Source organism: Triplophysa rosa, linkage group LG15 (assembly GCF_024868665.1).
Source record: "Triplophysa rosa linkage group LG15, Trosa_1v2, whole genome shotgun sequence".
Classification (NCBI taxonomy): Eukaryota; Metazoa; Chordata; class Actinopteri; order Cypriniformes; family Nemacheilidae; genus Triplophysa; species Triplophysa rosa.
The window spans coordinates 8,409,699-8,433,075 of record NC_079904.1 but is presented as its reverse complement, the minus strand read 5'-3'; the positions used below and the strand labels follow the sequence as shown (position 1 = coordinate 8,433,075).

The following is a 23,377-nucleotide window of genomic DNA, read 5'->3' as shown; positions in this document are numbered from 1 at the left end:
TTTTTAATTATCATACAGATATCTTTGCAATATACTAGAGAGACTAAAGAATAGACAAACACAGAAGAGACAAGCATTTCTGTAAATTTCATCTAGTCCTGATGTAGTTTACACAACTTATTTAGAATAATAGACCATGTCAAATTAAAGCATTACCTAAACTCAGAGCATTTCCTAAGATGATCTAGAACATCTGCAGTGCTCTCTTAAATGAAATACACATTTTCGAACAAAGCTCATGTTTTCTCGTGTTGTGTCACGTGTGTGTTGTGAAACGCTCTTGCCTGTAAACAAACAGTAAACAGTGAACCACACGCCCATCAACAAGTTTTCTTCCTTCTGTTCTTCAAATGTATATTTATGCATGCCCACGGCTCTGTGTCTGACAGGTAACGCGCATGTTGCGGTGTCTGACGAACAGGTCGCGCGGGTGCGCGCATATGGCAATGTATTTACAAAACGTTTAGGCTACTCTAGAAACAACATGGTGAATTTCATGTAAGGGGACCCGCGGTGTATTTACACTGCGTTCCAAATTATTATGCAAATTGGATTTAAGTGTCGTAAACATTTAATTTTATATTGTTCAATTAAACTTATGGTTGGTATTGTGTCTCAGTGCTCTTTGTATCACTGAAATCAATCTCAGACACCTGTGATAAGTAGTTTGCCAGGTGAGCCCAATTAAAGGAAAACTACTTAAGAAGGACGTTCCACATTATTAAGCAGGCCACAGGTTTCAAGCAATATGGGAAAGAAAAAGGATCTGTCTGCTGCCGAAAAGCGTCAAATAGTGCAATGTCTTGGACAAACATTAGATATTTCACGAAAACTTAAGCGAGATCATCGTACTGTGAAGAGATTTGTGGCTGATTCAGAGCACAGAAGGGTTCGTGCAGATAAAGGCAGAATGAGGAAGGTTCCTTCCAGACAAATTCATCGGATTAAGAGAGCAGCTGCAAAAATGCCATTGCAAAGCAGCAAACAGGTATTTGAAGCTGCTGGTGCCTCGGGAGTCCCGAAAACCTCAAGGTGTAGGATCCTCCAGATGCTTGCAGTTGTGCATAAACCTACTATTCGGCCACCCCTAACCAATGCTCACGAGCAGAAACGGTTGCAGTGGGCCCACACATACATGAAGACTAATTTTCAAACAGTCTTGTTTACTGATGAGTGCCGTGCAACCCTGGATGGTCCAGATGGATGGAGTAGTGGATGGTTGGTGGATGGCCACCATGTCCCAACAAGGCTGCGACGTCAGCAAGGAGGTGGCGGAGTCATGTTTTGGGCTGGAATCATGGGGAGACAGCTGGTGGGCCCCTTTAGGGTCCCTGAAGGTGTGAAAATGAACTCTGCAAGGTATGTAGAGTTTCTGACTGAGCACTTTCTTCCATGGTACAAAAAGAAGAACCATGCCTTCCGTAGCAAAATCATCTTCATGCATGACAATGCACCATCTCATGCTGCAAAGAATACCTCTGTGTCATTGGCTGCTATGGGCATAAAAGGAGAGAAACTCATGGTGTGGCCACCATCCTCCCCTGACCTCAACCCTATTGAGAACCTTTGGAGCATCCTCAAGCGAAAGATCTATGATGGTGGGAGGCAGTTAGCATCAAAACAGCAGCTCTGGGAGGCTATTCTGACATCCTGCAAAGAAATTCAATCAGAAACTATCCAAAAACTCACAAGTTCAATGGATGCAAGAATTGTGAAGGTGATATCAAAGAAGGGGTCCTATGTTAACATGTAACTTGCCCTGTTAGGATGTTTTTGATTGAAATAGCTTTTGATTTCAGTAAATATGACCTCCTAATGCTGCAAATTCAACAAATGACCATTTTCAGTTTTTTACAACCTATGAAATGTTTTCAAACTCTGTTGTGCATAATAATTTGGAACAGGGCATTTTGAGTTTTTCATTTTTTAAATAAATACTGTTGTCAGTGGGAGGTTTGTTCAATAAAATTCCAAATGTACCCTAACTGTTGATTACTTGAAAATTATACTGACTGTCATTTGCATCGACAAATTAGGAAAACCAGAGAAAGATATCATTTGCATAATAATTTGGAACGCAGTGTAGATAGAAATAGCTAATTCTAAGAAAAACATAACGCTTCATTATGTAAGCTCTTTATTCACCTCTGAAGACTTAGTTATGTATATTAAATTTACATTTACGCATTTGACAGACGCTTTTATCCAAAGCGACTTATATTGCATTGTATTATACATTTGTTTCTGACTATGTGCAATCCCCTGATATCAAACCCATGACCTTGGCATTGCTAGTGCTATGCTCAATATTACACATTGCACCTTTAAGTTACTGTAACATTTTAACTCATGTGCAGTGTAATGTTATAGCCATTTCAATGAAATAAAAATATTGTGTGAAATGGCTCTTAACATGTAAAGTGAGAGTTCACCCCAAATTTTGGTCATCGTTTCTCACCCTTTTGTCATTTTAAAACCTGTATGATCTTCGGCAGAACACAAAAGAAGATATTTTGAATAATGTTTAAAAAAACAACCTGTCAGTGGTTTAGTGTCCATACAATGGGTATCAATGGTTTTTGGTTACCAACATTCTTCAAAATATCTGTGTTCTGCAGAGGAAAGTAAGTCATACAGGTTTGAAATGACAAGAGGGTGAGTAAATGAAGAGCTCATTTACAAAATCAGATAACTCAAAAATTATGTGCATTGTGAATTTTAAGTAATATCAATCAAACTGCAGAAGGGTTGTTTTAGTTAAGTAATCGTAACTAAAAAAGTAAACCCAGCTAACTAACACAATAAAACATGATTTCCTTCTCTCCACGGCGTGTCTCTCGACATGTCTCGCAGCTGTGCTCGTGGATGCGGCGGGCTCATCCTGGACACACACAATACCTGCATCACATGTTTTGGTCTCCGGCATGCTGAGGTAGAGTTCGTGGATATTGCCTGCCCGCACTACGAGCACATGAGTATCAAGGTCTTGCGGTCACGGGTGTCTGTATTCTGTCTGAATCTCGTCTGCTTCCCATGGAAGTTAATCCGTCATCCACTGGCTCGCGGACCGTTCGTGCCCCGTCACGCTCGCCTAACCCGTCATCACAAGTCTGCACAGAACCTCGTGCCTCTTCCGTGCACTCGGCTCGAGTGCGCGATGAGGATGAGCTGTCTGTCGTGGCATCGGAGGTCGATTTGCTGGCATCAGACCCGGATGATTCACTGGAGCTCCCGCCCTCAGGTGGTTGGAATGAACAGGATGAGCCCAGGGTGATTGAAAGCCACATCAGACCCGGCGTCCGCCATTCCATCACTGCTGGGTCCGAGCGGGACGGTCCCTAGCCTGTCCCCTCCTCTGCCGGGCCCTTCTCAGGGCCTGGCGGCCACCCCTTCACAAAAAGAGTTTCCTCTCTCCCTGGGCTTCTTTCTCCACAGCCAGTCGCAGCCTCTCCCCAATGTTGCATCATGGACCGTGGTACCGCAGCAGACCCACAGGCGTCAGCGCTCTCAATCAGACGGCGTGTCGACCTCCGGTCCCAGCAGGCAGGCAAGTCAGCAGCGCTGCTTGCCTCCCCGGGGTCCATCCTACGGCAAGGCAGCCACCCTGCCAGCCACCGAACCACCCCCCACAGGCACGATGCAGCAGATCAGTCCACTAGTCCCGCTGTCATGGTCCCTGGAATCCTGGCTAGCTCTTTCCACACTCTCGCGCTGGCTAGAGAGGACGATCCGCCTCGGGCCATGCGATCCAGTTCTCCAGATGCCCGCCCATGTTCTGGGGCATTCTGTTCACCTCTGTTCGAGGCGAGGATGCTCCCGTTCTTCGGGCCGAGGTCGCCACCCTTCTGGCGAAAGGAGCGATCAAGCCCGTCCCTCAGGCTGAGATGTCCTCGGGATCCTACAGCCCGTACTTCATCATCCCCAAGAAATGTGGGGGGCTGCGCCCCATTTTGGATCTGCGCACCCTGAACAAGCACCTTCACAGATAACCGTTCAGGATGTTGATGCAGAAGTGCTTTCTGGTGTTCATCAGACACCAGGATTGGTTCGTGGCAATCGACCTGAAGGACACGTACTTTCATGTCTTGATTCTTCCTCGTCATCGATCGTTTCTGCGGTTCGCTTTCAAGGGTCAGTCATATCAGTACAAGGTCCTGCCCTTCGGTCTGGTCTTGCCCTTCAGTCTGGCCCTGCCCCCGCGAGTCTCAGGGAGAGAGGTGTGCAGATTCTCAACTATCTCGATGACTGGCTTATCTTGGCTCACTTGCGAGATCTGTTGTGTACTCACAGGGACCTGGTTCTCCGGCACCTATACCGCTTGGGCCTTCGGGTCAACTGGGACAAGAGCAAGCTCTCCCCGGTGCAGAGCATCTCTTATCTCGGTCTGAAACTAGACATTGTCACCATGATGGTGCGTACTCCTGAACGCGCACAGTCGGTGCTGAACTACCTGACACTGTTCAGGCGGCAGTCAGGGGTCTACCTGACACTGTTCAGGCGGCAGTCAGGGGTCCCCCTGAAACTGTTTCAGAGGCTCCTGGGACACATGGCATCCTCGGCAGGTGTTATCCGGCTTGGGTTGATGCACATGCGACCGTTTTAGCACTGGCTACAGAGTCGGGTTCCCTGGAGAGCGTGGCACACCAGCACCAAGCATATTCCCATCATGCCTCAATGCCGTTGTACCCTAACCCCTTGGTCGTCCATGACCTTTCTACAGACAGGAGTTCCACTTGGGCGGGTCTCGAGACACTCGAGACACAACTCGCCCAATGCCTCCTCCTGTGAAGTCAACAGGTGGTGAAGTCTCTGCGGGCCACACACATCCCGGGCGACCTGAACCAGACAGCCGACGTGCTCTCTCGTCAGGTCACGCTTCACGGAGAGTGGCGACTCCACCCCCACGCAGTCCAGCTTATTTGGGAGCTGTTCGGGTATGCACAAGTGGACCTGTTCGCCTCCCTGGACACCACCCATTGCCTGCTTTGGTACTCCCTGACCGAGGCCCCCCTTGGCACAGATGCCTTAGCACACAGCTGGCCGCGGGACAAGTGGATGTACGCCTTCACCCCAGTGAGCCTCATTGTACAGGTCCTGTACAAGGTCAGGGTAGAGGAGCATCAAGTGCTGTTAGTTGCGCCCTACTGGCCCAACCAGACTTGGTTCTCAGACCTAGTGGCTCTGACGACAACTCCCCCTGGCCGATTCCCCTGATGAAGGATCTTCTTTCTCAGGGGATGGGCACAGTCTGGCACCAGAGACCAGACCTCTGGAACCTCCATGTCTGGGACGAGGAGATCCTAAGTGGCCTGCCACCTGCGGTTGCTGAGATCTCTCAGGCTAGGGCCCCAGTCACTAGGCATCTATACGCCTTTAAGTGGCGCCTCTTCTTGTCCTGCTGTGCTTCTCGAGGAGAAGACCCGCAGAGATGTGCGATCGGAGTCATGCTGTCCTTCCTCCAAGAGAGACTTGAAGACAATCTCTCCCCTTCCATGCTAAAAGTGTATGTAGCCGCTATTGCTGCTCATCATGATCCAGTCAGTGGTAAGTCACTCAGACAGCATGATCTGGTCATCAGGTTCCTTAGGGGCGCTAGGAGGCTAAATAAACCTCAACCTCGCTCCATACCCTCTTGGGACCTTAACGTGGTCTTTGAGGGTATCCGAAAGCCCCCGTTCCTTACGATGAAGACGGCTCTCCTGGTGGCGCTCTTCGGTCAAGAGGGTAGGGGACCTACAAGCACTCTCTGTGTCCAACGAGTGCTTGAAGTTCGGACCGGCTTTTTCTAACATGATCCTGAGACCCGGCTACGTGCCCAAGGTTCCCACCACTCCCTTCCGGGACCAGGTGGTGAACCTGCAGACGCTCCCTGTTGGGAGGAAGACTCAACCCCTTCCGTGTTGTGTCCAGTATGCACCTCTACTTGGACCGCACACAGAGCTCTTTGTCTGCTTTGGAGGTCAGCAGAAAGGGAGGGCTGTCTCCAGACAGAGGTTGCCGCACTGGATCGTGGATGCCATCCCTATGGCTTACCGAGAGCTCACTCTACTCGAGGTGTAGCCTCCTCATGGGCACTGGCTCAGGGTGCCTCTCTGGCAGACATCTGCAGAGCTGCGGGTTGGGCTACACCCAATACATTTGCACGATTCTACAACCTTCGTGTTCCCCTCTCGGCGAAGCACAGGCATTCCATCCTTCACCAAGCACTTCTCCGGCAAGGAGCCAGGTGCAGCGGCTCCCTGCCAGGCCTGGTTTCGGTAGTTTCCCTAGTCAGGTGAACCCCTTAATCAGCGCTGCTTACCATACTTAGTGACTCCCCCACTTGGGTGGTCCCGTATGATGTTTCCTCACGCTACGGTTTCCCTGTGTCCCTTGCTTTACCGGGTGGCTATCTCGCTATAGAGAACAGAAGGCCTCTGCCCGTACGGTCAATGGTAAGATCCCTCAGACTTCGTTTAACTCCTAATATCTTACCTTTCCCACTGGAAGGTCATGATTCGCTCTAGCGCTCACTGGTGACACGCTCACGCCTGTCACTGTCGCTCCACTAGAGTCTGTGACACGGCGGAAGCACTGTGGCATTTCATATAGGGACCCCATTCTGTCTCGACACAACGTCAAGAGACCGACAGAAAGGGAACATGTGTCCTTCAATTCAATTCAATTTTATTTATATAGCACTTTTCACAATGTGCATTGTTTCAAAGCAGCTTTACTGGAGCAAATAAGAAAAACACAGAAAGGTAAAACACAGCACAGTGCATGGTGTTTATAGACCAAGCAAGATCATTCTAATAAATAATATCTAATAAATAAATGAATAAATAAATTCAGTCTCCTGGTGAGCAAGCCAACACTGCCCTGCTGTGGCGAGGAACCCAAACTCCAATGATGAATAAATGGAGAAAAAAAAACCTTGGGAGAAACCAGGCTCAGCCTGGAGGGCCAGATCTCCTCTGACGTGTCATAGACCCTGACCAAAAGCAAACGACACCGAGAAAACGTCCACGAAGAACAGGGAGAGCCCACCAGCCGCGACCTGCCAAAACCGTGCAGGTCCAACCCGGTCCCAACCAGACAAACAGAGGAACAACCAGGGAAAAATAGTACTGGCATAATTAACTTTATTCCTCTGTTGTCCGACATCGACCACAAAACAAGACCAACCAGACCAGACCCACACAGTCCCAACAAATGAAACGCCCCAAACCACAACCAACAAGCCCCCCCACTCCCCACAAACACCCACCCAGCAACCTCCAATCAAAGTCAGAGTGCAGCTATAACTTCAAACTGCTGTCATGTGATGTAAGTTTAGCATTAAATAGCATGTATTGTAAATTTAGCAATAATGTGACAAGTAGTCCGTCTTTGCTCTTGGTTGGGGATGGAATTGTCTGAGCTGGGCTGGTCAGATGGTCGCTTTTCTCTTGGGTGGTGATGGAATTGCCTTGGATGGAGCTGGGATGGTCAGTCAGTCCGCAGGCTCTCGCAGGAGGATGGCACAGGATTTTCAGATGTAGCTGGTGGGATCTCTAGTTGGGGATGGGCATATGACGTTCATCTGGGCCTGGCGGAATCTCTCCCTACCTCGGGATGGGCATCCCGAGGTGAGGGCAGAAAGAGAATAATTAGCGTAGCTGCTGTTCATGAACTATGTATTAAGTGAATGCTTGGCTGAAAAGAAGTGTCTTTAATCTAGATTTAAATTGGGAGAGTGTGTCTGACCCTCGAATAGTATCGGGAAGGCTATTCCAGAGTTTAGGTGCTACGTATGAGAAAGCTCTACCCCCTTTGGTGGATTTAGTTATTCTAGGTGTTATCAAAAGTCCGGAGTTTTGAGATCTTAGAGAACGTGATGGGTTGTAGTGTGGTAGAAGCTCTGTTACGTAGGTAGGGGCTAAACCGTTTAAGGCTTTATAAGCAATTAAAAGAACTTTAACGTCAATACGATACTTAATGGGTAACCAGTGAAGGGCTGATAACATTGGGGTTATGTGATCGTATTTTCTGGACCTGGTTAGAACTCTGGCAGCTGCATTCTGAACTAACTGTAGTTTGTTTATTGATGATGCAGGACAACCACTAAGCAGTGTATTACAGTAGTCAAGTCTTGAGGTCACAAATGCATGAATAAGCTTCTCTGCGTCAGCAACACATAAAATATTTTGTAATTTGGCAACATTTCTAAGGTGTAAGAAGGCTGTTTTTGTGACATTTGAGATGTGATTTTTAAATGACAGGTTGCTGTCTAATATAGCACCTAGGTCTTTAACTGTATTTGTTGGAGTAACAGTGCAGCCTTCAATTTGCAGGTTATAATCCGAAATATTCTGCTCACGTGTCTTTGGTCCGATAAGTAATATTTCTGTTTTATTAGAATTTAAAAGAAGGAAATTCCTATTTATATCTTCAATGCACTCTGCCAATTTGGATAGCTGGAAGGAATCATCTGGTCTTGATGAGATATATAGCTGTGTATCATCTGCATAACAGTGGAAGCTAATTCCATGTTTTCTAATAATGTTTCCAAGGGGCAGCATGTATATGGAGAATAGCAAGGGTCCTAAAACCGATCCCTGGGGTAATCCATAATTTACTTGCGTTAGATTTGACGATTCCCCATTTAAATGGACAAATTGATGTCTGTCTGATAAGTAAGATCTGAACCATTGTAGTGCCTGTCCCTGAATACCGGTATTTGTCAAAAGCAGATTAACAGATTTATTTCCTAAAGACAATCAGACAGTAACTGGCATGAAATTAACTCCACAATAGAACAGACAATGTGGGACAACCAGGGCTTGGGGAAAATGGCTCGAGCACTCGGCCGTAAAGACCGTAGGGGAGAGGTGACAAGGCCGGGACTTGCCTTGAGAGGTGAGCAGACCGTACGTCACAATGACGGTGCTAGAGGGAAGTCTCCAATAGCTTTTAATCCGAATGTCTCGTGTGAGTTAAAGAGTCCTCCAAGAGAAGCATTAATCCGAGTGTCTCGTGTGAGTTAAAGAGTCCTCCAAGAGAAGCATTAATCCGAGTGTCTCGTGTGAGTTAAAAGAGTCCTCCAAGAGAAGCATTAATCCGAGTGTCTCGTGTGAGTTAAAGAGTCCTCCAACAGAAGCATTAATCCGAGTGTCTCGTGTGAGTTAAAGAGTCCTCCAAGAGAAGCATAAATCCGAGTGTCCCGTTTGACGGTAGTGAGGCAGGGAGTCCTCAACAGAGGGGAAGACAGTCCGGCCAAAGTAGTATGCCCGAACCTGGACCCACGGTGGTTGAAGCCAATACCGTAGCCCTGGCGCTAGGACTCTTGGTGAGGAGAAGACCGGCAGAGATAGTCCTCTCTTCGTGAGAGAACTTGTTCCTGCTTCCCCAGATAGACGTGAGGTGAGGTCCGGTAGCCGTGGTCGCTGGGGTAAACAAGGCAGAAAAATGCAGACACCCGGTTCTGGTAACAGCACTGGAGCCACACAGGACAAATGGTGAGTACTGAGTAGCAAGACAAGATAACAAGATTACAAGGCAAGATATCACGACTAGACTGGAACAATATTTCCGGACATGATACTTAAGATAGTCAAGACTGGCTACGCTTGTGCAGCAAACACTAACGATCCGACACAAACTGGGAGAAGCACGAGAAAAAAGAAGAGGAGGAAATCAGTGTGGAATGAGAAACAGCTGGAGAGCGAGAGCGACACCAGGTGATGCGAAGAGAGCAAAAGTGGTTAATGATTAGTAGACAAGAGGGGCGGGGTCAAGAACGCGGAGCTGAGCACATGGTAAACTGTCAGGAGAGATCTAGTGTAAACAAAACACACAGAGGACGAACAAAAACAGAAGTGCTAGACCCGACAGGTATTATTGTGTAAGCGATCTAGAAGTATTTTATGGTCTACAGTATCGAACGCAGCACTAAGGTCAAGCAGGACTAGGAGTGAGATGTTACCTTTATCTGATGCTATAAGCAGGTCGTTTGTTATTTTAACGAGCGCAGTTTCAGTACTATGATGCGGTCTAAAGCCTACATTTTTTTGTGTATGTCATTATTTTGTAAGAAAGAGCACAACTGAGATGGACACTACTTTTTCTAGTATTTTAGACAGGTAAAGGAGATTTTAAATCGGTCTATAGTTTCCTAGTTCATTGGGGTCTAAGTTTGGTTTCTTGATAAGAGGCTTAATGACGGCCAGCTTAAAGGGTCCTGGGACATGGCCTAGATTAATTGACGAGTTGATAATGTTATAAATGGGCTCTTTTATAATAATAACTCTTTTAATAATTTAGTTGGTATGGGGTCTAATAAGCAAGTTGTAGGTTTAGATGTTGCAATAAGTTTAATTAAATCTTCCTGTTTTATATGTGAAAAACACTGTGGCCTTTCAGATTCAAGTCACTAATGCTTTCCTACAGGACTGTCTGTCATGGTATGTGGACGGAACCCATGCGCAGGCAGTGAAAGGGTTAACAGAAAATACTTTAATATACAACAACAAACACAAAACAAAACCCACGAGGGGGCAAAACCCCAATACAATAAAACTAAACTTGACAGAGAACAAAACACTGACTAGACTAGACTAGACTACAAATACAAGATGACTTGGTCACATGCCTAAACTCGACTAAACTCCAAAAACAGGAACAAGGTATTAGGCAAAACAAACCGCACAGGACAGAAAACACCAGGGCATTAAATAAGGGAACAAATCAAGAAAGGAACAGGTGAGGGGCATGAAACCATAACAAGATAATTAACGAGGTAACGAGAGGGCGGGGACATAGACGAAACCGGAGAGCTTGTGGCATGCCGAACCAAGCGATGCCTACGGTCTTCCACACAGAACACTTGGTACTGTCATGATCCTGCCCCAAGACTAGAAAAACTTGGCCAGATGAGGCAGAACCATGACACTATCACTGGATCTGCACCGGCATACTTTCACACCCTCCTACACTCCTACACCCCATCAAGAACCCTGCGTTCAGCAAATGAGCGGCGTCTTGTTTTGCCTTCTCAAAAGGGCAGTAAATTGCTTTCCTGCTCATTCTCCTTCACAACTCCTTCCTGGTGGAACATTCTTCCTAACTCAGTCCGGTCAACCACATCTCTCACAACATTCACATACTCACACAACATGCGAATACTTGACAGACAAATGAGAAAAAAACTAACCCTCTCTCTTTCTCTCAACAGGTATTACTCTGGCTTTTATGGAAACAAGTAACTTGGTATTAGCACCTATTTTATTATCGCTCCTGTCTGACATATCGCTTTATTGCTCCCTGAACTCTGTGTAAGTCACTTTGGATAAAAGCGTCTGGTAAATGACTAAATGTAAATGTAAATGTACTGTATATTTGATTTGCTGACATGAGTCACAGCTGACATCGACCGTATGCAATACACTTTCATCAGGTAAGTAGCATATACGGTAAAATCATAAATAAAACAAAGCAGAACCCCATCATTTCCTTATTTTTCTAGTGAGCTATTAGTAATATCCATCATGTGTGGTGTAATATACAACTAACCATAGTTAAAAAATACCCCAGTAGCATGTTTAATGGTGCATAATTATTACAAAAATTTACACAGTGTATGTTCATGATGACTTTCTCCCAGTCATACAATTGTTGTCTGAAATAGGTACCCCTTAGTTTCAAAATAATTACTGTATAACTATTTTTACATTTTCCTTACTCTTACTCCTTTATTCCCCAAAAGTTACATATTTTTTCCTTTTACCTACAGATATGTACTGTGGAGTTACATAATTGTTACAATTAGTTATGCTGTAATTTCTGTTTAATTACGTGGTACATTGCGGACCATAATCTAAAGCATTACCCATTGTTCTTTATGCTGCGTTACAGACAACTCTCAGATTTTGGGTATTGCCAACCTCAATCCCTGAAGTAAACGTATGGAATGGCAAACGAAGTCGGTAATCCGACCTCTGAGCTCGTGGCAGATCGATCAACCCTGACTTAACCGAGACGTGTCATTTGACGTCACGGACAAGATGCCGACTAGCCCTTCACAACTTTATGTGAACCATAAACAAACTTTCAATTATTTTTACAACACGGAATATGTATGAACATGAACGTTAATATATCCAGAAACTATTTATGAACAAATGCCTATGTTTGAATAGCTACCATATAACGATAACATAGACTGCTGTTACGTTCTCTTGGCGTCTCATAGTAACATCACGTGGTAAACATGCGAATGTGATACGTGGTTGACTGGAACGTATTGAGGTCAGAAGTCATAGGCTGTGTCCGAAATCGCCACCTATACATCATTCACTATTCCCTACATTAGTTCACTATATAGTCCACTGGGGTGGACTGAAAGTGGGTGAAAACGAATGAGTCAATTCAGACACTCTGAAGCGCTGCGGGCGCCATTTTCTGCCAAGACACGGGAATTAATTCAGTGCGAGCCTCACGATAGATGGTTAGCAGCTAGCCGTGAGTGTACATCGCTTGTACATTTGTTATTATGATGCATCGGGGATTGAATGAGTGCACTCAATAATGTCCACTATGAATTCGGACACCACTAAAAATGGATGTCCCCTCAAAAAGTGCACTATATTAGTGTATAGGGGGCTATTTCGGACACAGCCCTATAATTTACGACATAAAATCAGATTTGTCTGGAACAGCATTAGCACCACCTGGCTTACCGGAGTGAAATAGATATGGTGACAAATTTGATATGAAAGCTAGTTTTTTTAAAGACCTTTAGAATGAGGAATATGTAACATAAGCCCCATTCGCAGGGCATTAGTATTATCTCGGGACCTCGTGTGATTTAGAAATATTGTCTCCACATCTGTATTTCATGTGCGGAGCACTCGCTGTTGGGTCTCGGGTCTAGCACTCTCTGTTTTGTCTGTCTTGTCCTCTGTCTTTGTTGTGTTGGGCACGTGACTGTTTTGACAGCTCGCCACGTGCTCAGAGTCCGCATGCTTCACCTCGCCCCTCTCGTTACCTTGTTAATCTATTCATTTGTTTTTTACTCGTTTCACCTGGGTCTCCTCACGATTCTCCTCGTTCCCGGCTGGTTCCTTATTTTCTGTTTTGATCTACCTCCCTTTCTATGCATGTTTTCACTTGTCCTGTGTCAGACCTTTAGAGTGTATACCCTTCCGGATTGACCATTTATATTAATCTTGCCTAGTCTAGTCTTGCTAGTATTTTGGTCTTGTAGCTCACCTCACCTTGTCTTGACTCCAGAGTTTAGTACACTCCTTGGTGTCTGCCTCTCTTTACCATTGTCTACCCAGCGACGGCCTCTCCAGTCTCGTGTGGTTCCTGCCAAGTGGATTTATTCCAGTTTCGAGTGTTTCCTGTCAAGTGGATTTATTCCAGTTTCAAGTGTTTCCTGCCAAGGGGATTTATTCCAGTTTCGAGTGTTTCCTGCCAAGTGGATTTATTCCCGTTCCAAGTGTTTCCTGCCGGGTGGATTATTCCAGTTTTGAGTGATTCCTGTCAAGTGGATTTATTCCAGTTTTGAGTGGGATCTGTCAAGTGGATTTATTCCCGTTTCGAGTGTGTCCTGCCAAGTGGATTTATTCCCGTTCCAAGTGTTTCCTGCCGGGTGGATTATTCCAGTTTTGAGTGATTCCTGTCAAGTGGATTTATTCCAGTTTTGAGTGGGATCTGTCAAGTGGATTCATTCCCGTTTCGAGTGTGTCCTGCCAAGTGGATTTATTCCAGTTTCGAGTGGTATCCGCCCCACGAATCATTCAGGCATCTAGTGGATTTTGGCTTTGGGATTTCCCCTCTGGGGTTTTGCGAACTTTCATCACAGCGGACTGCCTCTTCAGTCTGCTGTCCCCAGTGCTCGTTTTGTGGTGCTCGTTTCGTGGTGCTCGTTTCAGTCTAGCCATAGGCTCATAGGACTGTGGATTAACCCCCGTTTGTCACTTCGAGATTTTGGTCCCTCAAGGGCCAACGGACTCAACTGCCTTTTTCCTCTGGAAAACTCCTCAACTCCAACTTTTCCTTTTCCCATACCTTACCACCGGCCGAGCTTGAGCCATTTTTCTTGTTGTGTTTCCCCTGGACATTGCTCTGTTTCGCGGTGTTAGTCAGGATTCTCCGCTCCAGTGGGCTGTTTTGGGGTTTGTCTGTGACTTTCAGTAAACCTGTCTGAACCCTGCACTTGACTCTTGAGTATTCGTGACACTCGCACAGGCTAAGTGAAGCCTGAGATTTTACTCAAATTTACGGACTTATTTCCCGAGTATGATGGCAAGGCTTTGCGTATAGTTTGTACATATGTAGTTGTATGGTATATAACGATATTACCGTACCTGTCAGCATTTGAGACCCGGAATCGCATTCTGGGGTCCCCCTCTGTCCATTGGTGATCGCGTTACGGGAGTCTTTGCCAAAACAGCAGTGATGGCAGGTATGGATATGACCCAGCACCCAAAATGCTATCAAAACACTTGAACACAGCTTCCATTATTTGCGTACGGTGGATAAAACCTTGAAAAAGGTGCCCGCCAAATCAAAGATATGCCAATTCGCACAAGACTAATATTATCACAGGACCTCTGTCATTTGCGGGGGAATGTTTACTTGACAAATTACAGATATGGACGACTCACACGGGATTGAGATCACAGACAACCTCCGCAATTATTAAAAATGACTAGAGGTTCCCTGGTAATACTAATCCCGTGTGAATGGGGCTATAGAGTAAATTAACAGTATTTGTTTTTGTTTAAGTAGATTGTGTTCTCTGCCTATCTAGCAGTTTATATATTTTGAGCGTTTTCAAAAGTTCTATTAGTTTCAAGATGTTTATTGAGTTGGCTCATGCGATTTCAGGTAGAAGGCTTTCTGGAAAAGGAACATATGTGAAGCATCAAGGCTCAATGGGTTTTGCCTTGCATTGCGGGAATTTTAAATTTTTAGGTAAGGAACGTTTCAGTGCATTAGAAAGATTTTGTGAATGGGACTCCCTGACAAAGCCATGGGAGAGGCTTTCAACGGCTCTGACTACACCTTAATCACTTTTACCAGAAAACACTAAAAATGTTTTCCTCTTTTTAAGCAATATACGGGCATCTTTAACTAGAGGTCTAATTTATATTCTGTTGGACTTCCTTCTTGATTGTTAATATATTCCATTTATGTTATAAAAACGTCTTGGTTACGGATGTAACCTCAGTTCCCTGATGGAGGGAACGAGACGTTGTGTCGAGCCGACAGATGGGGTTCTCCTTGAGAACCAATCGCTTCCGACTTCTTTAGAAAAGGCCAATGAAATTGGCGTATGAAATTTGCGTGCCGGACTTCGCCCCCGGATATACGGGTATGAAAGGGCGACGGCGTGCTGCATTCATTCACCTTTGTTCTGAGGAGCCTGAGAACCTCTCACGACTGCTGCAGCGGGCAGCACGTGTTTTGGCATAAAGGACACAATGTCTTGTTCCCTCCATCAGGGAACTGAGGTTACATCCGTAACCAAGAAGTTCCCTTTCTGTCAGTCTCTCGACGTTGTGTCGAGCCGACAGATGGGGTTCCTATGGAAAACGCCACAACGCTGTGCCCTGTCACAATGTCTAGCGAAGCGACGGTGACTGGCCTGTGCGTGTCAGCTGTGAACGCTACCAAGAAATTGTAACCTACCAGTGGGTAGGTAGGGGGTCCCAGAGCTTTTCTTGAAAGGTGGGAAGGCCCCTGCCTTCGGCCTCACAGGCGGCGGCCTTGTTTCTCTAACAGCAAGAAGCCGCCCGCTACCATAAAGGCCACTGGGTAAGCGCTACTTCCTCAAATGGGGGATGCGCTACAGAGACCACTTCCTACCGTAGGGAGGAGATTAGTGGAGATATCAACATGGTCTCACCGTTTAGGGGAGAAGTCATGAGAAAAAATGTGCGGACTGAAGGAGTTAACCGCAAGGTGGAGGTCCACCTAGGGAAGGTCATGGGTTGCCAAGGTGGGAACCAATTATGAGGATGCATCAGACGGAACCGCCCCGATGGGGGGTTACAACGTCCGGTAGCACTAGGTCTGGTTAGAGCTATGTTGTGGATAACTCAGATGGTATCCGGCCTAAGGGGCAGGGCTGCTGTGCCCAGCCCGGAGGTCCTTGCTTAGTGATGGATGGAGTGCCTGTTCTTCACCCAGTGGGGAAAGAAGGGAGGCTGAATTAGGCTGAATGGTACTGTCGTAGGCGTACACCCTACGGGCTGCCGGTCCTACATGTTGCCATGCAGGACGCGGGCTGATACTGGTTCTACGCAGAGGTTGTAGAACCTCGCGAAGGTGTTGGGTGTAGCCCAACCCGCAGCTCTGCATATGTCTGCAGATGTCTGCCAGCTCTGCGGCCCGCGCAAGTGCCCACGAGGAGGCTATACCCTGGGTGGAGTGAGCTCTCACTGCTAATGGGCACGGGCGGTCTTGGGATAGGTATGCCGTCGTGACAGCGTCCACAATCCAGTGTGCCAACTTCTGTTTGGAGACAGCCCTCCCCTTTTGCTGACCTCCAAAACAGACAAAGAGCTGATCAGAGCTCCTGAAGCTCTGCATGCGGTCTAAGTAGAGGCGCAGCGTGTGTACTGGACACAACACATACGGGGTTGGGTCTTCCTCCCCGGTGGGGAGCGCCTGTAAGTTCACCACCTGGTCCCGAAAAGGAGTGGTGGGAACTTTGGGCACGTAGCCAGGCCAAGGTCTCAGGATAACGTGAGAATCACTGGGCCCGAATTGTAGGCAATCAGGGGACACGGAGAATGCTTGTAGGTCCCCTACCCTCTTGATGGAGGCGAGCGCCATCAGGAGAACCGTCTTCATCGTGAGATGAGAAAGAGCGGAATCTCCTAGGGGCTCGAAGGGGGGCCTGCTGAGGCCCAACAGGACCACATCAAGGTCCCAAGAGGGTATGGAGTGCGGATGAGGCGGATTCCGCCTTCTCGCGCCCCTTAGAAACCTGATGACCAGGTCGTGCTGTCCTAGAGACTTTCCAGCAACTCGTTCCAGAAACTGGCTCTGCCGGTTTGCCTGCCTGGCGATGCAGCTCCACGCACCGTCGATTTGAGAGTGCTGAGGGCTGCAATGTATATTCGATGTTGCATCTCGCCAAGACGCAACGTCGAGTTGCCGAACACCGTCTTGCAGAGGGTGAGAGTGGCTGTGAGAAACACGCAGGGAGATTGGAAACTCTTTTTGTGAGGAAGTGGGCTGATGTTGGGACGGGGCAGGAACCGCCCCGGCTCGACCGACCAACGATGGAATGGCTGGGGTCAAGCCCAATGGTGTTAACCTCCCTGGGGTCTTCCCGTCAGGGTCACTTCTTCCGCGATGGTTGCTGACGGGGTGGCGGTCTCCTCTTCGACGTCCTCTTCCGGGGGGCTGCCTGTGTAGGGAGCGCCGAAGCTGGCGTTGGAGAGGGCCGGGGCTGCCGGGATCTCGAAGTCGAGATCACGGCGGGGTAGGTCTGCTTCTTCACTGTCGAGAACTGCTGTGAGAAGTCCTCGACAGTGTTGCCAAACAGCCCACCTTGCGTGATGGGCGCGTCGAGAAAGCTGACTTTCTCGGCGTCGCTCATCTGCGCCAGGTTAAGCCAGAGATGCCTCTCCTGGACCACAAGTGTGGACATCGCCTGACCCAGGGCCCGCGTGGTCTCCTTGGTCGCCTGTAGGGCGAGGTCGGTGGCGGTGCGGAGTTCCTGCGTTAACCCTGGGTTGGTCTTACCCTCGTGGATCTCTTTCAACGCCTTGGCCTGGTGGACCTGCAGGATGGCCATGGCGTGGAGAGAGGAGGCAGCTTGGCCTGCAGCAGTGTAGGCCTTCGACACCAGAGATGCCGAAGTCCTACATGCCTTGGACGGGAGTTTCGGTTGACCTCTACAGGTGGCCGCCGTCTGCGGGCACAGGTGCACCGCGACTGCACGTTCCACCTGGGGTACGTCGACGTAGCCACTAGCTGCCCCATCATCGAGGGAAGAAAGGGCGGCGGAACTGGTTTGACGTGTATGAGCCGAGAAAGGGGCGTTCCACGTCTTCGTCAGTTCCTCATGCACCTCCGGGAAGAATGGAACCGGGGTTGGGCGCGGCTTGGAGTCACGCTCAGAGCCCAGGAACTATGTGTCCAGCCGTGAGCGCTGGGGAAGAGGCGGTGCAGTGCAAAGCAGCGCAATGCTTACGGCGGCCCGGGAAAGCATGGCCGACATCTCAAAATCCGCTTCTTCCTGAGCTCGACCCCCCGTGCGGGGGAGCTGCAAGGAATTGTCTGGATCGGATGCTAGCAGATCGCCCTCCATTGCTGCGATTGACATCTTATCATCTTCATGCACTGTTTCCGATTGCGTGAATGAGGATCCAGACGGTGTGGCACCACCTTCTTGGGAACGGTCAGACGAGCGAGATGGGGTGTGAGTGGTCCGCGAGCGCTTGGCTGACGGATTTACGCTCGCAATAGCCCCCATATCACCCTTGCCGTTCGCCTTGGAGGACGGTATGGCCTTAGCCATTTTCGTCATGGCCTGGGAAGCATGCGAGGTGGTGGCTCATTCTCGAGAGAAGGCAGCCACCCGTGACCACAACGTCTGAATGACCATCTGCCCGCAGTGCGGACAAGATGTATCAACGAAGGCTGCCTCAGCGTGCTGGAGACCCAAACACTTGAGGCAGACATCGTGTCCGTCCCCCTCCTCGATGAGGGTATCACACCCACGAGAACAGCGGGACATGCCACGCTGGAGAAATAAACTCTTTTAGAAGTCTCGAACACCTCTGAAACTGCCGAGAAGCCCAGGGGAAGTCGCCGCAGGCCGGGACGGCCAGTCCGCTGCACCACGTCATAGAAACCTGCATCTGTAGTTGCTATCTTGTAGCGAAGTCTGTTGATCATGAGCGAAGGCTCCGAAGAACAAAAGGTGAATGAGTGCAGCACGCCGTCTTCCTTTTATACCCGGATATCCGGGGGCGGAGTCCGGCATGCAAATTTCATTGGCCTTTTCTAAAGAAGTCGGAAGCGATTGGTTCTCAAGGACGAACCCCATCTGTCGGCTCGACACAACATCGAGAGACCGACAGAAAGGGAACAGTTGCTGGCAGGCCACTGTAAATGCATTGGCCAGTTGTTATTTTAGATTATATATTATTATTACATTTCAATTACAGTTTTTAAATTGTACACTTAAACGCAAATCAAAATTGATCATGTCTTTTCTTCTCTTATGATTCTGTCAAATGCAGGCTCTTTAGAGTTAATAGCATTTTTGACTAGATGAAATTGTCATACACATGTTTTAAAATGTCCTGTAAAAGACTGGGAAAAAATCAATGATTTAATCTAAAATAATATATTTAAAATGGACACATGACATACCTTATTACGCTGTGAGATAAGATTCCCTGTATCTTTGCGTGTGTAGCACTTCCTTAAAATGCCACAAATTCATCTGAAATTTGAGTAAGTTACTGGTTTCGTTTTACATTCGTGGGAGTGAGAGAAAGAGAGGGAGAGAGAGTTTGTGGAAAAACTGCCGTTCGAGTGATTGCTACAAGTGTCTACACACCCACACAGACACTGACTGCAGTTGTGAGTACTGTATGGCGGGGGTTCCCAAAGTAGGGTTCGGGACCCCCGGGGGGTCGCAAGATGATTTCCAGAATTTTTTTTTTATTATTTAGGAATAGTGTAGGCCTATTTAATCAATGAGTGTATGTGATTACGTCACATTAGCGACCGCATTAGGTTAGGTGCAGCAGGTCAATTTACCATTAATGCACCCAGATTATTTTTCAGGTTTTAAGTTTAGGATATTTGTATTTGTCGAAATGAAACTTTGGTTAATATCGACCAAAGACAATGCAGGGAGGCCAGCGGAGGGGGGCAGAGAAGCGCTGCAGTCAGAAAGGCCATCGTCCTCAGGTACGAAAAGAGGCCGGTGTTTGCATAAAGAGGACATCCGTCAGCACTCGAATCAGTTTGATGAAATTTGACCATCTGTAGTAGTTCAGGGTTTATGTATAACAACAAGTAAAATGATGAGTAAATAGCCTAAGTCTTATCCTACTTATGTTACTGTGTTCGGTTGTGTTGTCATTATGCGCATGTTTGGCTAGACCTAATAAATGCACGTGCGCAGCTGCGCGCAATGTTTGTACTTTACCCACCTCTGAGGATAGGGGGGGTCTCGAGTCCCTGGCATTGTTATTTTGGGGGTCTCGGGCTGAAAAGTTTGGAAACCCCTGCTGTATTGGAGCATGCATGTACAGTAAGGATGAACAAAAGAAAATGTTATGACCTTTTGTGTCAATGCTATTTGAGCTTCCGTTATAATTATTAAATTATTTTCCTAGATTGTCTTTCTTTGTAAGAATTAAGTGTACTCTTGCTAAATGACTGTAAATTGCTTGTAAGTGACTTAAATCCTTTGTAGTCAGAGACACAACTGACTAGCGATGCTTAGATATAACATCCATTGATGTTATAAAGATGCGTATAAGATTGATTTTATCGAAGGTTGCATTGTCAGGACCGCAACTCAGTGCTCAGAATAGTTTTTGTAACATTGCACGTAATTCAAGATGGACAACAATCAGAGATGTCTGTGCTTTATTTCTTTAAAGTTACATACAATTTTGATGCCTTGAAGTGTGCAGCAAAGTTACTAACGTTAGTTGTAAAGTCACATAACATAGCTTCTTATAGACTTGTGCAAAACAAACTGTAACCTGTTTGCTTTTTGTTTATTGAAACTATAGCATGATTCTGGCATCGACAATGTGACAATGATCGTAATAATTTTAGCCAGCACATTTAAAAGAACACTATCGACTGGTGCCCCAGAACTGTCCGTTGCTAACATTCTTCCAAATATCTTTCTTTGTTTTCAACTGAACACAAGAAGTGTTTACAGGTTTGGAACAGCTTGAGGATGAGTAATTAATGACAGAATTCTAATTTTTGAAGGAGTATCTCCAAATATGTATACAAATAACAAAGCAAATGTGATAAAAAATTGTGTTGAATTGAACAAGTAGCAACATTTTTTTTCAGTGTGTGCTTGACCTGTTTTTCTTTTTTAGAATTTACTGTTGCGACCAGCATGTGTTGCCATTAGTTTATTTATGGATGTGGGCTTCTAATGAATCGCTTGACGCAAAAGATGGTCACCTGTCGCCACCTGCAGGCGTGCAAATGTAACTTCTCTCGTGCTAGCAGGTGTTAAAGAGATAACTAAAAATATAAATGATGTCTTAACTCACCCTCAAGTTGTTTTAAACCTGCATACACTTACACAAAATATATTGTAACCAAACACACTTAAAAACACTTTCTTACATGTATTTCTGTTAAGCTCTATTAGCCTAACTTAAACGTTTTACAGAATGTCTTACAGAAAATATGAATGAAAAATGTACATCACATTTATTAAAAATATTCAAGTTGAGAACTTCAGAATAACTTTTACATATTAAAATCATGTTTATTTAACGAACATAAATTGGGTAACTTGAACATAGCTAAATTATGAGTAAACATAACTTTAATATATGCAACTAATGTACATTTTTTATGTAAATCCAATAGATTTAGGATTTAGGTAGGAAACAACTTCTATAGGAGCCAAAGAACTGTTTGGTTTTTAACATTCTTAAAAATAGCATCTTTTGTGTTCAACAGAAAAAAGAAATACAGTTTTGAAAACCTGAGGGGGAGTAAGTAAATAATGACAGAATTTTCATTTTGGGTGAACTGTGCCTTAAAATATTTTTATATAGTTTATTAATATTTATTTATAGTTAAAGGTTTATTCTTACATAGTGCTTACAGAATGGCTCCAGATTATTATCGAATCATCCAGCATGCTCTAAATCCCGCATTATATGGACGTATCATTTAAAACTGTTGGGTAAAAGTTCGACCCAACCGTGGGTTAAAACAAAAAAAGTAACAGTAACATCGGACAACTCTCAAAATACTTATTTTATTGTATTATATTTGTAATAGAGTACAGTATGGCTTTATGAAAGCATAGTCTTGCTTCTTGTCTTTTCTGTGTTAATATGCTTTTAGGCTCAATGTTTGGGAAATACAGGTGTCTTTTCCATTTATGCAGATAACACCCAACTGTAACTGTGAAACATAATGACAAGAAAGGTTTTACTTGCTCATCTGGCCAATATCAGATCTGAGATAATTTCTCATTTTTAGAGCTAAAAAGTCAGAAGAAGTTGTTGCTTCGAGGGCCACTGTGGTTAAAAGAAAGCAAAAAGTAATCTTGGGAACTTGAGATCTCAATTTACAAATGAGAGAGCATTAACATTTTGCCCATGAGCTATAAACTCCTTACAAAAGTGAAAGTGACCTATTAGTCAGATATGACCCATACCCGAAATGTGACCTCTGCATTTAACCCATCCAGAGAGTAGTGAACACACGCACAGCAAGTCGTGAACACACGTACACCCGGAGCAGTGGGCAACTATCACTGCAGCGCCCGGGGACCAACCTTGCTCAAGGGCACCTCAGTCGTTACCTGCCGGCCCTGGGAATCGAACCAGCAACCTTCTGGTCACGAGTCCGACTTGCTAACCATTAGGACTGCCCCTAAAGCTGACTTTCATCTGCAGAACACAAAATAATATATTTGGAAGAACATTGGAAACCAAACAACACTGACTGCCATTGACTTTCACTGTCATGGACACAAAACTTTAGAAAATCTCAGACTTAGACATTTCCCAAAATATCTTCTTTTGATCAATATATTATTTATTTTTTACTGTATTACTGACGTCTACTTTCTGTCAGATCTCTTAAGCTTAGCCTATCAAATCTTTGTGATTTTCCGGTCAACAAACCCTGTTCTTTCCCAGGTCAAGACTGAAGTTGAGAGGTCATCATGCATTTGCGGTGAATGGGACAGTCTGTCTTGGTGATGTGGCTGTCTCCATCAGCCTGAATTTCTTCACAGAAGCTGAGACAAATGAGTATCTTCCACAGACGCTGCTCAATCCTGAACCCCAAACCCAGGCTATAGAGGGACTGAGACAATCAGAGGAGATCTTCAGCATGGGATCATGGTGGTGCTGATATTCAATCACACGGCTGTCATGGATGGGAAGATGTCCCTAAAGTGTCATGTTAATTGATAAAGCTGGAACCCTGATAGTACTGAGTAAAAGTCAGAAATTAGCTGCATTAAAACGTACCTGTGCTGCAACTTAAGCCCCTAGAGGGATTTTGCAGCTCTGGATCTGTAAAGAGAAACCACAATGGAGATGCAAATGCATGTCCAACCAACTCTCAAGTGCCATCACTGAAAGAGCTTTTACTTACACAGACATGTTTCAGAAATACGTGGGTTAGACAGAATAATGTAAAATGT

At 46.0% G+C, this 23,377-nt stretch overlaps 2 protein-coding genes across 7 annotated transcripts in view; one reads left to right on the top strand and one right to left on the bottom strand.

The window, feature by feature from the left end:
* Window positions 1–23,377, bottom strand: part of sash1a (SAM and SH3 domain containing 1a) — a 433,329-nt gene that overhangs the window by 251,636 nt on the left and 158,316 nt on the right. The gene's annotated exons all lie outside the window — the stretch shown is intronic.
* On the top strand, window positions 2,700–21,348 carry LOC130565399 (uncharacterized). Of its 2 annotated transcripts, none has more exons than XM_057352062.1 (2): window positions 2,700–8,697; window positions 9,856–21,348. In XM_057352062.1, exon 1 carries the CDS (start codon window positions 4,773–4,775, stop codon window positions 5,787–5,789), a length of 1,017 nt encoding a protein of 338 aa, XP_057208045.1. In that variant the 5' UTR covers window positions 2,700–4,772; the 3' UTR covers window positions 5,790–8,697; window positions 9,856–21,348. The 2 variants fall into 2 exon arrangements, with proteins under 2 accessions (XP_057208045.1, XP_057208046.1); XM_057352063.1 differs by having other exon boundaries at window positions 2,700–14,431; window positions 14,857–21,348.

Coding starts and splice junctions, on each gene's coding strand:
- LOC130565399 (XM_057352062.1), top strand. CDS start 4,773: ATGCCTCCTCCTGTGAAGTCAACAGGTGGTGAAGTCTCTGCGGGCCAC.